Below are 16,394 nucleotides of genomic sequence, written 5' to 3' on the forward strand. Positions count from 1 at the left end.
TCTTCTGTGCTGTGCTGTGCTGTGCTGTGTGTGTGTGTGTGAGCTGAGCTGACCTCTCTGCTGCGTGTGTGATAGTGTGAGCTGAGCTGACCTCTCTGCTGTGTGTGTGTGTGTGTGTATTGACCTCTCTGCTGTGTGTGTGTGTGTGTGTGTGTGTGCAGGGCAGATGCCACCAGCTGGATGTGAGCACAGGGCTGGAGGGAGCGTGGTGCAGCCTGATCCCCATCGGAGCGCCCTGCCGCACACACACCAGCGGCCTCAAGTGGAACCTGGGTGAGTCGGCACACACACCACACATGCGCACGGTCCACCCTACACACACATCACACATGCGCACGGTCCACCCTACACACACACCACACCAGCACACGGTCCACCCTACACACACATCACACATGCGCACGCACGGTCCACCCTACACACACATTACACATGCGCACGGTCCACCCTACACACACATTACACATGCGCACGGTCCACCCTACACACACATTACACATGCGCACGGTCCACCCTACACACACATCACACATGCGCACGCACGGTCCACCCTACACACACATCACACATGCGCACGCACGGTCCACCTTACACACACACCACACATGCGCACGCACGGTCCACCCTACACACACACCACACATGCGCACGGTCCACCCTACACACACTGTTGCACGTGGTCACCATACTGAACACATGTAGTCTCAACACAATGCCATACACACGTCTCCACACAATGCCATACACACATCTCAACACAATGCCATACACACAATGCCATACACACGTCTCAACACAATGCCATACACACGTCTCAACACAATGCCATACACACAATGCCATACACACGTCTCAACACAATGCCATACACACAATGCCATACACACGTCTCAACACAATGCCATACACACAATGCCATACACACGTCTCAACACAATGCCATACACACAATGCCATACACACGTCTCAACACAATGCCATACACACGTCTCAACACAATGCCATACACACGTCTCCACACAAAGCCATACACACAATGCCATACACACGTCTCAACACAATGCCATACACACGTCTCAACACAATGCCATACACACGTCTCCACACAATGCCATACACACGTCTCCACACAATGCCATACACACGTCTCAACACAATGCCATACACACGTCTCCACACTGGGGAGAGGGACAGTGCGCTGTCATTTCAGCTGTAATGGAGGTCAATGTGTAGCGTCTTGTGATGAAGATGAGACCGTCTCTAGAGGGACCGTCTTCTGACCACACACCGGTACTTCTTTCTGACGTGTGAGACTCACCATCTTCTGACCACACACCGGCACTTCTTTCTGACGTGTGAAACCGTCTCTAGACTGACCGTCTTCTGACCACACACCGGTACTTCTTTCTGACATGTGAGACCGTCTCTAGACGGACCGTCTTCTGACCACACACCGGTACCTCTTTCTGACGTGTGAGACCGTCTCAGGGAGCATGAAATAGTTCACACAGAATTGTAAAAGCCATCAAGCCAGCGCTCTCGCCCGTAATCCATCATCTGAGCGTTATGTAAGAGCAGTGTGTGTTTACGTCTCCTTGGACTGTCAAGTAATTCATCCACAGCACAGTATCATTTGAAATGCCCTGGTGAACCCACAACACACCCAGACTACAACTAATTTCATCCGTACACTGCCTCTCTCTCTCACACACACACACACACACACACACACACACACACACACACACACACACACGTTTGAAAGACACCCACAGAACAGTGTGTGCGTTTAAGGTGAGGAGTGTAGCAGAATCTTGCATGGCTGGAGTCGCTGGACAGACGTTGAAGGGCCTTGAAGCAGCGCTCCCACTTCAATGGGGCCGCAGAGACTCGGAGACGGCGTGATGGCGTAGCCAAGATGGAGGTGGAGACGAATGGGGGCATAGAGGTGTGGGGGCATGGAGGCATAGAGGCGTGGGGGCATGGAGGCGTGGGGGCATGGAGGCGTGGGGGCATGGAGGCATAGAGGCGTGGGGGCATGGAGGCATAGAGGCGTGGGGGCATGGAGGCATAGAGGCGTGGGGGCATGGAGGCGTGGGGGCGTGGAGGCATGGAGGCGTGGGGGCATGGAGGCATAGAGGCGTGGGGGCATGGAGGCATAGAGGCGTGGGGCCATGGGGGCAGGGCCGATGTGACAGATGTCTGACTTAAAACACACACAGGTGAATCCCTGCATACAAATGCAAAAGAGACTAAAATTCAGGCCAATTTCTGAGTGCAGTACCATTATGAGTGCAGTACCATCATGAGACGAGACCCCACTTGTAATGCTCGTGTGTTGTCGTGCTCGTGTGTTGTCGTGCTCGTGTGTTGCCGGGCCGGTTTCTGACCGCACAGTCCGGCTAGCGGGATGCTAATTTGCGGCTAGCGGGATGCTAATTTGTGGCTAGCGGGATGCAGAGATGGGAAGTTACTGAAGTTACTTCGTTATTGTACTTAAGTAGATTTTTTAGATATTTTTACTTTACTTTACTATTTATTTTTGAGGCGACTTTTTACTTTTACTTCTTACATTTTAACACGAATATCGGTACTTTCTACTCCTTACATTTTAGAAAACTGGCTCGTTACTTTAGTTTCAAATAAATTCAATGGAGTTAGCCTACCGTTATTTTTTGTGTCATCAATAGCGGATGGAAATATAAGTTGCACTTGACGCACCACTACAAGATGACTCGACAGATTTGGGCGGCATTCATTCGCGGCAAATCATTACAGCTTGATGGCAGTAATGTTAACGTTAGCACGTAGTAGTATGTCTTAATTAAATTTAGTCAAAAATGCCCTCATCCTCTCCTCGCCTTTGATGCTTCCCTAACTTCTAGCTGCAGTGTAGCCTATATCCTTAGCAATAAGTAGATGCAGCATTGGGTCTTGAACAGGGATGTAGTGGAGGCTAAACGCAAGTAAACACAGTTTACACTTCTGAAATTTCAGAAATAGTTTATCCATCTCTTATTAGAGTTTATCCACCTCTCAAAAGAGTTTATTCACCAATACAACTGTTAACATTTACAAATCTCACTGTATTATCCACAATAACAATATGTACACTCATCAACACTCTATGAACCACTTATATTGTTATAAACATTGGACAATAACCTCCACCATCATCAAACATGTTCTGAATGCCTTTTCTAAAAATCTAATACCGCATTGCGCAGTCCACCTTACCGTGATCACAGAATTCATAGTTTACCCACCTCTGATTTTACCTCAACATTCCTGGCCTTGAAATATTCACAGAAATCCATAGGAATTAAATATTCATATTGTTTTATCCAATATAGTACAGTATATATGTACAGATGTATAGTCCATCTTATACACACCCATGAAGCCAACAAAGAAAATGCAAAAATAGAGACTTCGGTGTAATTATTGGATTTTGTGTAGTCATTCTATATCAGAAAATGACAATCCAAATAGTCTACAGAAATGCATACTTTTATTGTCAGTATGCATTTTGGGTAACCAAAAGTCCTATGGGGAGTTTCCATAGGGCATTACAAAACGCATGAGCATACCTTGGCAAATAATGATCTAAAGTACTTATTTTTCATTCTACATAGATGTACTTTTGCACACAGCTTCACAAGACCTGGTGCTAGGGCTCAGTTGTGTTTTTAAAATCATATCAAGTGACCTAGAGGGCTGAAATGTGGTCAATTCAGAGATGCTTATTAATCCGGCAGAAAGAAAAAACAATATTCTAGGCTCTGTAACTCTGTGCCAGTGCTTCCTAAGAAACTCTCTATCTTAGCTTTCTAAAGATGTCCAGCATTAGGACATCTTAACCATTAGCATAGGTTATGGGAAGATTTAAAAAGAGAGACTGGCTCTCTTGCACTCACATAAAAAATTGTTGTCATTCACAAGACTACTTTTACTTTTATACTTTAAGTAAATTTCCAAGCCTGTACTTTGTTACTTTTACTTGAGTAAAGAAGTTAAATCAGTACTTCTACTTTTACCAGAGTATTTTTAACACAAGTATTTGTACTTCTACTTGAGTACTGGAAGTGAGTACTTTTGCCATCTCTGGCGGGATGCTAATTTGCGGCTGGCTGCCAGAAACCTTTCGGACCTTGTGGTCCTGACAGTCTGGCCTTGCAGCCCTCACCCGCCCCACACCCCACACCTCCGCAGTGATGAGAGGAAGTGGACGACGCCCTCTGGAGGTCAGGACTGTCTCTGCGGACAGGGTCAGCTCTCCATCGTCCTCCGCCAGCCTCTTATTGCAGATAAGCAGCAGCTCACCGCTCCTGGAGAGTCAGTCTGCTGTGTGTGTGTGTGCGCACAGGTGCGTCACTCCTGAAGAGTCTGGATGGTGTGTGTGTGGTGTGTGTGTGTGTGTGTGTGTATGCGTATGCGCGGGTGCGCCTCAGTCTGCTGTGTGTGTGCATGGGTGCGCGTGTGTGTGTGTGTGTGTGTGTATGCGCGTGTGCGTCACTTCTGGAGAGTCTGGATGGTGTGTGTGTGTGTGTCTGTATGCGTGGGTGCGCCGTGGTCTGCTGTGTGTGTGTGTGTGTGTGTGTGTGTGTGTGTGCGCGGGCGCTCTACTCCAGTCATGCTCAGACGCAGAAGAACCAAAGGGGGAAACGAAGTGCTGTGACTAGCTGCGCTAACACAATGGCATTAGTCTGATTCGTTAATTATCATGTGTCTCGCTTTGTTCCAGGAAGCAAGTTAAGGCTGCACAAATGAAACATCTCACTGTGTTGCTACTTTTTCCTCATAACAATGTGTCGGAACTCACCGACATGAAGTTGCCTCTCTTGGCAGTTTTACTCTCCCCACAGTTGCCATAGAATGAAGTTGTTTATCATTGTCATTGGGCTTACATAGCAGTTTTAGGTGGGAAGTAGCTCCATAAGAAGGCTTTTGCAGCCATTGCGGTTTATGAACTGGTGAGCTGCAGAGCTTCACTGAGTAGACTGTACCTATATTAACATTGACATAACATTTGGCCAGTGGACCTCTAGACTTACCTCTTGAGAATTGAAACATTTTGCATTTGAACCAGAGGGTATCCCTGACACTCAACACTGTGCCATGGTTTTAAATAACATGTATCAGTAGGGTTGCTATATTGGAAAGGCTAATATTGCCTGAAAGCACCCATAAGTATTGTTAAATTAATTAAAACTTTTAAAAAGTGATGTTACAATTCTTGAGAACATAGTGTCTATGCCTTCGGTAAGTACCACATTAGAGTATTCATAACAGCACCCCCCAACCCCCCCCCCCCCCCCCCAGATGACAATAGCTTTGTGTGGCAGCTCTTTAATATTATTGATTTGAACAGCTAATATCTCCAGTAGCATGAGTTCAGAGGGAATTGTCGATGTTGTCTGATGTTTGATATTGTGTATGATGAAAACAGTGCAGCAGTATGCTGACTGATGAATAAATCATCTGAGAAATACTAAACCTCACTAGCAAGCCTGTGAGGTGTTCTGCTGTTCTTACCCAGGGGCTTATTTTAGTTGAAATGTTCGAGTCACACACACACACACACACACACACACACACACACACACACACCTGGTGGAGCTCTCTGTATAAATGTTGAAATCATTTATACAATCAATGAGACTTTCTTTCCAAATACATTGACAAACAGAGTCTCACAGCACGTTTTCCTTTTACTCCATAGACTTCTATCATTACTCCACAGGGTGCCTAATTGATTAGGGTTAGAAATTGATTCCTTTTCCCCAATTTGCATAGAGTCGTAATTTGAAAAGTTAAATAAGCGTGGATGAACCTCAAGGCTGCAGCGCTGTTCATTTATTCACCCGTATAACTCTAGAAGGTGTGTGTTTAGCAATGTGCAAAACCGTGCCAGTTTGTGTGGTCTGATTGAAGACAGATGCCTGGGGCTACACTGACATTTATTTTTTATAGGATGCCCACTAGCTGTCCCTAAGTCCCAGCTATTCTTCCTGGGGTCCGACAGTACAACAATTATAATTAAACAATAATATAATAATAAGTGGGTATTAGAACCTTTGTAGAAAAGATCGTATTCAGTCGGGTTTTGTTATTTAAAATGGTCCAAGTTGAGACTAATGAAGCTTTCAGCCCATCCCCGTCTTTTAACCAGTGTAAGAGTAAGTGGATGTTTGTTTTATATGGACATTTGAGAACAAGTCGTGTTGCATAAGGAATGATTACAACCAAATACAATACTCTTAGTTTTTGATGTTATCGGAAAGTTACCTATTTCTACCCGTGCCGTATTTTCGTCCTTTTACATGTATGTGTCACTTAATATTCATTTCTATACAAACCAAGACGGTGGATTTCTAAAGAAACGCAGGCATCCACCCCATAAGTGTATCTAAATTAGCTGTGTACCAAAAATTACATTGTACTGTACAGTGACTCAATGAGCTGTAAACAGTGCTGTAAGGCTGCGTGTACAAAACCGCTTGGAGCTCCACTGGGCGGAAATAGGGCACCCACCAGCCCAGCACCAAACTCTGAGCACGGTAAACAAAATCAGATTTTGTTCAAATCTACAGACCTATGGCTACTGAAAAATTTAAGGTTCATTTATCAAATGTTATTTTGAAGTGTTAAAAAATATCTTTCTTTTGAAATGTTCAGTCTACTACTCTCCGACCGTTGGTATTCATAGACAGAGCTGACGAGCAAGATTCCACTTCCTAACATACTTTGGGATAAATGCAGAGACCAAATTTCCCTCACGGGATCAAAAGAGTATATATACTATACTTATACTACTGCATATGACACAAGGAACACACACACACATGTGTAGAACACACTTGTCAGTCATCTGGAGTCTCTTGTGTACTACTTATACTCTTACTAAATTCAATTCAAAAAGCTTACACTCTCTCCCTCTCTCTCTCTCTCTCACACACACACACATGTGAGCCATGAGAGCCTAATAAGAAGGCCCAAATAAGACTGTCCATGCAGAGCGCCTCCACAGTAGCTATCAATCAGGAGAGCCCAGAGCACACACAGGTCGGCGGGGGAGCCTTCATTTCCCTCTCGTTTGAGATAATCACCTGCCCTCGGCGGACGTCCCAGTCGGTGCCTTTTGCATTACTCTCAAATAATCTAATGGGGTCCCCTAAAAGCAAGGCCGTGTCCTGAGACTAGCTGTGAGTGCAGTGCAGCGACGCCTGACCTGAAGGCTTGTGTGTGTAGCGAGGCCTTCAGCAACTCAGCCCCCCCCCCGGCCCACAGAATCACACAACACAAAGTCCTCAGCAGCTTGATACTGCTTCGTATTAGTCCAGTTAATCTAACAGCCCTGCGGTCACTACTCGTACCCTGCCATGCTTGATTGGTTCTCCATGGTGAAATGGATAAAGGAATTCATATTTTGCTCTATTTTAAAGGGGGGGGGGGGGCAATAAAAGCTTCTTTGCCACAATAACTGTGTTTTCGGTCAAAATGAGAAGCCATTTGTAACGGCTCTGGCATATTATGAGTGTTTCTCAGTGTTACTGTGATATATTCTGCAGACTTTGAGAGCCATTTAATAAGCAGTTCAAACAAGCACCTCTGTGTTCCTCAATTTGCATAGGCAGTGTTCCAGTGGCCATATTGTGTCCAGTGTTCCAGTGGCCATATTGTGTCCAGTGTGTCACTCCCCGATGTGAGTCGCTACCGGATGTGAGTCGCGCATGCGTCACTTTGCTACTTTGCGACTACCAGTGCTGTTAGCCACAGAATAATGACATTAGCCTACACAGCAGTGATGTATTATTTAGCATAAGGCATCACATTTTCACGCCATAATCTCTAATGGCAGTTCTAGATTAGAGGCTGAAGTAGCCTGCTAGCGAGACACTTCTGTAATATCAATAAAAATTGACCTACATAACGAAGTTTATTCACTGCTGGCAAGTAAGCAAGTAAGTAAGCAATCAAGCACAACAAAGGCTGTCACTTGAATGGCGTTTGCTAACGTTAGCAATCAAACAATCTTAGATAGCTAAAACGGTTTTGAAACGTGCCGTAAAACCTATCAATCTGAGCATGCGTGACTCACATCGGGTAGCGACTCACATCGGGGAGTGACACAGTGTTCCAGTGCCCATATTGTGTCCAGTGTTCTAGTGGCCATATTGTGTCCAGTGTTCCAGTGGCCATATTGTGTCCAGTGTTCCAGTTGTCACTCCCCGATGTGAGTCACGCATGCTCAGATTGATAGGTTTTACGGCATAACGCCAAGGGATCCGACTGAAATCCATAAAATAATTAACTATTCTGTTTCAAAAACGTTTTAGCTATCTAAGATTGTTTGATTGCTAACGTTAGCAAACGCCATTCAAGTGACAGCCTTTGTTGTGCTTGATTGCTTACTTACTTCTTACTTGCCAGCAGTGAACAAACTTCGTTATGTAGGTCAATTTGTATTGATATTACAGAAGTCTCTCGCTAGCAGGCTACTTCAGCCTATAATCTAGAACTGACATTAGAGATCATGGCGTGAAAATGTGATGCCTTACGCTAAATAATACATCACTGCTGTGTAGGCTAATGTCATTATTCTGTGGCTAACAGCACTGGTAGTCGCAAAGTAGCAAAGTGACGCATGCGCGACTCACATCCGGTAGCGACTCACATCGGGGAGTGACACCAGTGGCCATATTGTGTCCAGTGGCCATATCAAAGATTCTATAGTTAACTAAGATGAATCATTAGACGATTCACCAATGGAACGAAATGGCACTAGTTCCGGACTCCTAAATAGGCGTGTCAAAACATAAACTTTTCTCTGAATAAGCAATAATAACATATACATATAATTTTGTATACTATTTTACAGTCATTGTTTGTGTGTGATGCCAATGAAACACTCTTTCGGACACGAAATGAATAATTTAATTTTGCCCCGTTAAACGAGCTAGCTAGCTAGCTAGCTAACGTTAGCACAGTGAACGTAAAGTGAATGGGAATGTTCGCTAGCTAGCTAGCAGCTAAGAACTTTGGTTAAACTTATATTGTTGCAAACAAACCTGAAATAACATATGTTCAGCAACTTTGTGGTAGTCTCTAGAGCTTTGAGGAGACAGATCACGAACAAAGCTATTTTTGTCTTTATTTGTTTCGTTGGAAAATACAATTTCAATGTCGGAAAAGGAAGACATGTGGCTTGTAGAAAATGGGTTCAAAACTTACATCGCTGAATGTAGGGCTAAGGGATTGGTCATATTCCGAGAAAATGTTCATTTCTCCCATAGGAATACATGGACACTGGACCTCCCGCTAGACTCCTAAATGGGCGTGACCGCTTCGAACCCTACGTCACAGCGTGCCATAATTTACCCTCTTATGAATCGTATCGCTTTATCAACCGTCTCTGGTCCAGTGTTCCAGTGGCCATATTGTGTCCAGTGTACCAGTGGCCATATTGTGTCCAGTGTTCCAGTAGCCATATTGTGTCCAGTGTTCTAGTGGCCATATTGTGTCCAGTGTTCCAGTGGCCATATTGTGTCCAGTGTTCTAGTGGCCATATTGTGTCCAGTGTTCCAGTGGCCATATTGTTTCTTTAAATCAGGTTTCATCTGACGGCCCTGGTGTCAATGTGAGACCATCTCTAGAACGGCTTCTCTAAAGACTTTTAGGATGTGCTGATGTAGAACAAATGAACCGAATCTCTTTGAGAAATGACAATGACATTGAGGAGAGGCCAGATGGAGGTTGTGGACAATTCATTAGCTGTTGTTTAATAGCAGACGCGCTGACACGCGCGCTCCTTAGTGGCTTAGCAGCCCCTGCGGCTCGTTGGTAGTAATAGATCTGTAATGGAACGACTTTATGGGCCGTTGCTGCTTTATCCCCAAGGGGACTGGCGTTGCGGGGGAATGAAGGCTGACTATTAAAGGTTGTCATAAGGCTACGAACAGGATGCATTACTGAACGCTACTTCGGGGTTATTGACAGAAGCAACGGCAGCCTATTCAATCCCCTTTAAAGGGAATGAAATGGGGGGGCGGGGGTGCATGATCCGTGCGAGGCTGATTGAGGTTATTCCCTGGCCATGGAATGCTCCTCAGCGACAGCACTCTGCTAACCGAGATTGCATTATGATGCACCACACTTTTGTAAACTCTCAAACTAAGGCTCCTGCTTTTTTTTTTTTTGTCTTGTTGCTCAACCGACAAGAAAATTAAGACCTTTATTAAAACTGTGAGAAGACAAGCCCCAAAAGGGCGACCACGTTGTGAGGTGCATTGGTGTTATTAACTGTCGGCACGTACTATCCAGTTACAGAAAACAAATGAGCAGCTTTAAGGTTCCGCCTCGTATGTGCACGTAATGTGTGAACAGGGGAATTGGAAAAGCCGTGCGGGATAAAGGATAGAGGCGCGTGTGATGTTGTCTACGCATCCTACCGAGTCCTATTTGCTTCCTGCCGAATTGCCCCTGTGTCTCCCTCCCCCGTGGACGCTGTGTCCAAAGGCTGCAGCAGGTCCGAGGCCCATGGAGCTGCACATCCAGAGAGAATGTGCTCAATTTGGGCCCCATTCAATATGCCCTTGTGTGTACGTCTACCTCTGTGCATGAATACATGTGTGTGTGTGTGCCTTTGTGTGTGTGTGTGTGTGTGTTTGTGCCTGTGTGTATGTGTGTGTGTTTGTGTGTGTGTGTGTGTGTGTGTGTGTGCCTTTTTGTGTGTGGGTGAGGGTGTGTGTGTGTGTGTTTTTGTGTGTGTGTGTGTGTGTGTGTGTTTGTGCCTGTGTGTGTGTGTGTGTGTGTGTCTGTGCCTGTGTGTGTGTGTGTGTTTGTGCCTGTGTGTGTGTGTGTGTGTGTGTGTGTGTGTGTGTGTGTGTGTGTGTGTCTGTGCCTGTGTGTGTGTGTGTGTATGTGTGTGTGTTTGTGCCTGTGCCTGTGTGTGTGTGTGTGTGTGTGTTAGAACACACTCCCCCGTCAGGTGCCTCTGAAACATGATGGCGCTGACAGCATCAGAGAGGCAGGTGAGGCTCGTTCTTGCTCTCTAATGACTCATCAGGTAGAACAGGTAGATCTCCCCCACATTTGGCCCCTCCCTCTCTATTACGTCCTCCATTATTGGTTGGGTGCGGGGGGGGGGCAGATTGTCTACACAAAATAGGGGTGAAGAGTGGAGGGGGCTGGGAACATTGCCTTCAAAGCTGTGTCAGTTTAATTTTCTAACCGCCAGCTCTGTTTATTTAAGACACATCCCGAAAGGGATCTGCTGGAGGTAATTGGCTGAGCTCGACATGCTCAGTCATTTGGGCCCCCTGGAGTCTCCACTCTTTTACCACTCCGCCTGTCTGCAAGGCTTTCAGATCCAGTCCAATGCAGAGCACGCGTCTCACATTGTAAACCAAATTTAGATAATCTGCACCATCTGAGCAGACTTCCACAGATGCATTTTATTTCTTCTTTTTTTAAGTGTTGCTCAAAGGTCTGTCGGTTTTCAATGGATATGCTGCACTTGAGCTTTTTTTCTATTCTTTGCCAACCTAATGGAGCTGTTTCCTCTCTTTAGAAAATAACTGCTGAGTCGTCCATCACAACATGTTTACGATTGTGCATTTAAACATCCTGCAAACGTTGCCAGTAAGCTTTAAATTGACTGCCCATCACAAAATATTCTGCTTTAGTATTACACAGAAAGCAAATGTAAATAACCCAGTAGTAAACCCTGACGTCCCATCACACCAATGTCAATCATTAGGTCTAATAGGTCTAATAACCCATTAGTAAACCCTGACGTCCCATCACACCAAAGTCAATCAATAGGTCGACAGGTTCCATTTTTTCAGTAGGTTCAAAACAATGTCTCACTCCTGACAAATGTACTGACAAATGCTAAACTCTGGATGGGGGATGTGAGCTTAACTATGCACATGAAGGATAGCCTTCTAGTATAAAGCAAAGTGACTGAAAAAAAAGCTCCGTCATTCTCCAAGTCCTAATTGCAGATGCCTACCCCTGATAGAGGTGAGGGGTCATTTGCTTGATATAATAGGCTGTGTTGCTTTATACGATTGTTAACTTCCCTCTCTAGCAGATGAAAGGAATACAATTAACATGGGGACCTTCCTTTGCAGTTAGACACAGTGGGATTGCCTCCTGCAGTGTCTCATAGTGCAAAGAAGAAGACAAACAACGGTCTAGACCTTTCTTTGATGCACCAACACTGGCTCCTGGTAGGCCTTACTGCCGCCAAGAAGCTTATAGCACAGAGATGGAAAGCACCTCATCTGTCCTATCAACACTGTGTGACACAGTTATAGATCTGGCTAAGCTAGAGAAACCTGTGGCCATGCATGGCGCTTAGGCTAAAAACATTCATTTATGGTCATCTTTTATTGCCAGTATGTCAGGACAGTATGTCCTACTCTCTTTCTTTTCGTCTTCCGTCCTAACTTGGTATATAATTTTATCAACTTTGTTGAGCTGTTTCAATTAACCGAATGTCTTTCTTTTTGGGCTGGGGTGGGGGAGCAAGACCTGGGGGGGGAGTGAATGTGGTTGTATGTTGTATCTTATTTGTTGTCTTAGATGTATTTCTGTTTGTTGCTTGTATGAATTATAAAATACAATAAAAAAAACTTGATAACAAAAAGAAAAGAAGAGAAAAACCGAAATGCCAGTGTCTCTCTTGTAAACATAATGAATAGGTCCATGCATTTGTTTGAACATAAAAAAGGGAGTTATATGCCAGTGAGAGAAAACAGGGAAAAAAGTCAAGGATAGTCGCTGGAGCAAATGAATATTCCAATCACTAGCTGACACAAGAACAAGCAGGGTTGTAGCGGTGTACGACAGCTGGTGCTTCTGCGCCTTTTTGATCTTTTATGCAGGACTTTTTGGTTTTGCAGAGAGAAGGGAGATTCCATTCAGCGACATGTTTATTGACGACCCGTTATAGTTGTGGTTATAGCAGCTTAGCAATAAAGCTAAGCGTGATCAATGGCGCAGCCGTCTCCAACACCTTAATCGTCCACATCTGAAAATGATGCGCCGCTGCACTAACCTGGCCCTAGCTAGATGAATTTCGCTTCGCCTAGCTCCACTCATCCATCTGGAACCGATCCATTGAAGTGTTGCTTCAGAAGGCTGGACCTAATCAAAAAATGCTTGCATATGATTGAATAACCCACCTGTCCGTCATCTATTGACGTGCTACTTCAACCACTCACATCGAAGCCAACCCGTGACGCTGATAACAGTCTCACAGTCCCTTCTACGCTATGTCACTACGCTATCTATGAAACTCCCGCCCTGCGTCCTGATTGGCTGAACCATAAAGTCGGTTGGAGAAATCACTCTCAATGGAAGAGGTTCTAGATGGATGTGAGTGAAGCTAGGCGTAGCTAAGCGGAACGACATTCATCTGGCTAATGTCAGGTTAGGGCTAGCGTGCAGTAGCCTGAAAGTTGTCGGTTCAATTCCCGGCTTCCACCGTTGTGCCCTGTTTATTGACGACCCGTTATAGTTAAATAAAGCTAAGCGTGATCAATGGCGCAGCCGTCTCCAACACCTTAATCATCCACATCTGAAAATGATGCGCCGCTGCACGTCACAAGCACAGAAAACAACTACTAATGCGGGTGAAATATGTTTGCATCGCTTTACTGTGAGCAATCCCCCCCCCCCCCCGTCTCATTCTCCCTGTATTTTATGTATAAACAGCAGTCTCAGTCAGTGCGTCCACTGCATGTCTCCAAGGTATCGATTTCTTTTTTTTGTGCTTGCTCTAACAAGCTCTAAAAAAATTGAAACCTCTGCTTTGAAAAATTAGGCCTTGCAATTTCCTCCGGTTTGTTTTTAATTAAAGCCTTTGTGTAATGTGCTCTAGCGGAACCCTGGGAGAGTCTGAAGGTGTCGAGGGGGCCGTGGTCACTGAGCACAGTTGCCGAGGTCAGCTGAAGGTTTCCTCGCCGTCGCCGGTGTCCTTTTAGGACCCTGATGTTAATCTTTATTCCCTGCGTCTGGTTCGACAGGAGAGGAAAATACCTTGCAGCTTATACCTCAGTTTGCTATTATACCCACCAGCCACAACACAGACTGGGGATTATGGTTTGGGACTCAGCTTTTGTGGAAAATACTTTTTTTTTAAATGTCTGTTTGGTCTAGCCTGTATCCCGGGGTTTACTCCACTGAGAGACTGTGCTGAGGCCATCACACCCAGATGTATATTCCATGAAATGGCTAAAGCCCACATGCAAATCGGATCACACATTCATTCTGAATCTAGAGTGTATTGCCTCTTGGGCTTTCATTTGGAAACATGGTAAATTGGGAAACGCTGATTAAGGTTCTTTAATCACTGTTGTAGTGTTCGATGTTGTGGTGCAATAGAGGATGCAAAGTTGAAGTGAATTGATGTGGTTGGTAAATGACTTAATTGCTTAATGGCATGGTAGCGTTTTGCTCTTTTGACATGTGAAAATTAACATCCATTAAGTGCTCAAACAGCTGGTTGTTTCCAAATGGTGTGTTGGAACATCAAGCTGTACGTAAAATGAAGCTGAAATCTACTCGAGGCGCTGTTTTCCCCACAGTTTGGGCTTTCTGATGGTGCTAATTACAGAGGGCTGTTGAGGCACACAGAGTTTCAGTGGCCATTTGAAACATGCCGATATGCTAACCCCACACATTTGTGCGACACATTAATTAAACTATTTATCACTCTGTGGTCAATTATAATGAACTGATTACTCCCTGAAGGCCCAAATGTGCATAAGCTATAGTGTTGAAATATCGATTGCTGTGATTTTACCAGTTGTGGGGGTGGTTATTAGGTGGAAACGGTGAAGTCTTGGGAATGGCTTGCTTCTCTCTTACAGCCCAGATAACCATCATGGATAGTGAGCTTACTGACACCCAGTGGCTCCCATCATGCCAAGCAGGTTGTTAGTGATGCTTGGTTATTCTATGCCAAGCAGGTTGTTAGTAATGCTTGGTCATGCTATGCCAAGCAGGTTGTTAGTGATGCTTGGTCATGCTATGCCAAGCAGGTTGTTAGTGATGCTTGGTTATGCTATGCCAAGCAGGTTGTTGGTGATGCTTGGTCATGCTATGCCAATCAGGTTGTTAGTGATGCTTGGTCATGCTATGCCAAGCAGGTTGTTAGTGATGCTTGGTCATGCTAAATGTACAAGACACTTGGCCATCTACAGAGATTTGAGATGAACTACTTCCTGTTTGGAATGAGACGGACATGCAGGCTTGCCGGGAGGGCATCCAGCTGGAAATGTGAAATGATGTAATCATGTTCTCTTAGCCAGATGCAATAGAAGGAGAGGAGTCAAAACACCACACAGAAATTCCTGTCCTGAATAATGCTGTTCGGTCTCTCTTTTAGCCTCCAGTAAATTAGGGCTCTATGTAGTGTTGGAACTTTAATACAGCAGAGACTTCAGCAGAATGCTAAACTCTTTGGGATGCTGAAATGGAGAGAGTGTCAAATGATAGCGAGTAGGTCTATTTGCACATCCGAACGACGGAGTGAGAGGGAGGAGAGGGAGCGAAGCCTTGAGCCTCACCAGAAAACGCTCTGACAGCTTTTGTTGAGTCACAAAGTGCTCGTCTCCAAGAGACAACAGCCCCAGCGAAGTGACAGCTATTCAGTCGGACCAAATGCAATTTAACATTGGACTCCTTTTCCAAACTAGAGAGAGCATGTCAGCAGATTTGAAGTTTGCAGTTGGGGTTTAATTGTCATACGAGGCTGGGGGCAGGAGAGGCTTTTGGAGTGTTAATCTGTTTGACAGAAGGCGGTGACGGATGTCTGTGGGGGGGGGGGGGGGTTGGTGTTGACTTCCTGGGGACACAGGAGTAGTTTTCTTACACAAATTCAAATGCACACCTCATTTGACAAACAGCTTGTCTTAAGTGTTTTGAATGAATTCGCAATGTGAACAAAAGTAGCTTTTCTTGGAAAATGGCACATTAGCAGCATGTCTAGTCCTTGGCCTGTTGGCCCCATTAGTGCTGCTGGAAGTGACTGAGCAAACGCTGTGGAGTGATCAGCCTACGGCTCAGGCCTGTTGCGGAAATGTTTCAGTCTGGCTTCAGTCTGAGGAATGAGTCATTGATGCTTTTTTGTTGTTGTTGTTGTCTTTGCGTAGAGCACTTTAAACAAATACCCTTAAAGCACACTGAAATGAACCAAACAGTACCAAATAGTAAAAAAGCATGAGTTTTCTTTTGCTGTGCATTTCAAAATGTCCCACTTGTACTTCTATAAAATGTCCTACGTGCACTTTGAAGAGCCTGAATACTGACAGTCGACTGGTCTGAATGAAACCTCTTTTAGTTATTCATGCAACGTTTTCCCAGTGAAGCTCTATTAAGGT

General features: G+C 45.0%; 1 protein-coding gene across 1 annotated transcript in view; it reads left to right on the forward strand.

Annotated features, from left to right (window-relative positions):
• Positions 1–16,394, forward strand: part of tpk1 (thiamin pyrophosphokinase 1) — a 58,554-nt gene that overhangs the window by 33,662 nt on the left and 8,498 nt on the right. The window contains exon 8 of the mRNA XM_076290123.1: positions 162–273. Coding sequence (XP_076146238.1) covers positions 162–273 — 112 coding nt within the window. The remainder of the gene's footprint in view (positions 1–161; positions 274–16,394) is intronic.

The sequence above is a fragment of the Alosa pseudoharengus genome, unplaced genomic scaffold (genome assembly GCF_046254945.1).
Source record: "Alosa pseudoharengus isolate Yale_2024_CS ecotype anadromous, Long Island Sound unplaced genomic scaffold, YU_APseudo_1.1 YU_APseudo_1.1_scf_18, whole genome shotgun sequence".
NCBI lineage: Eukaryota > Metazoa > Chordata > Actinopteri > Clupeiformes > Clupeidae > Alosa > Alosa pseudoharengus.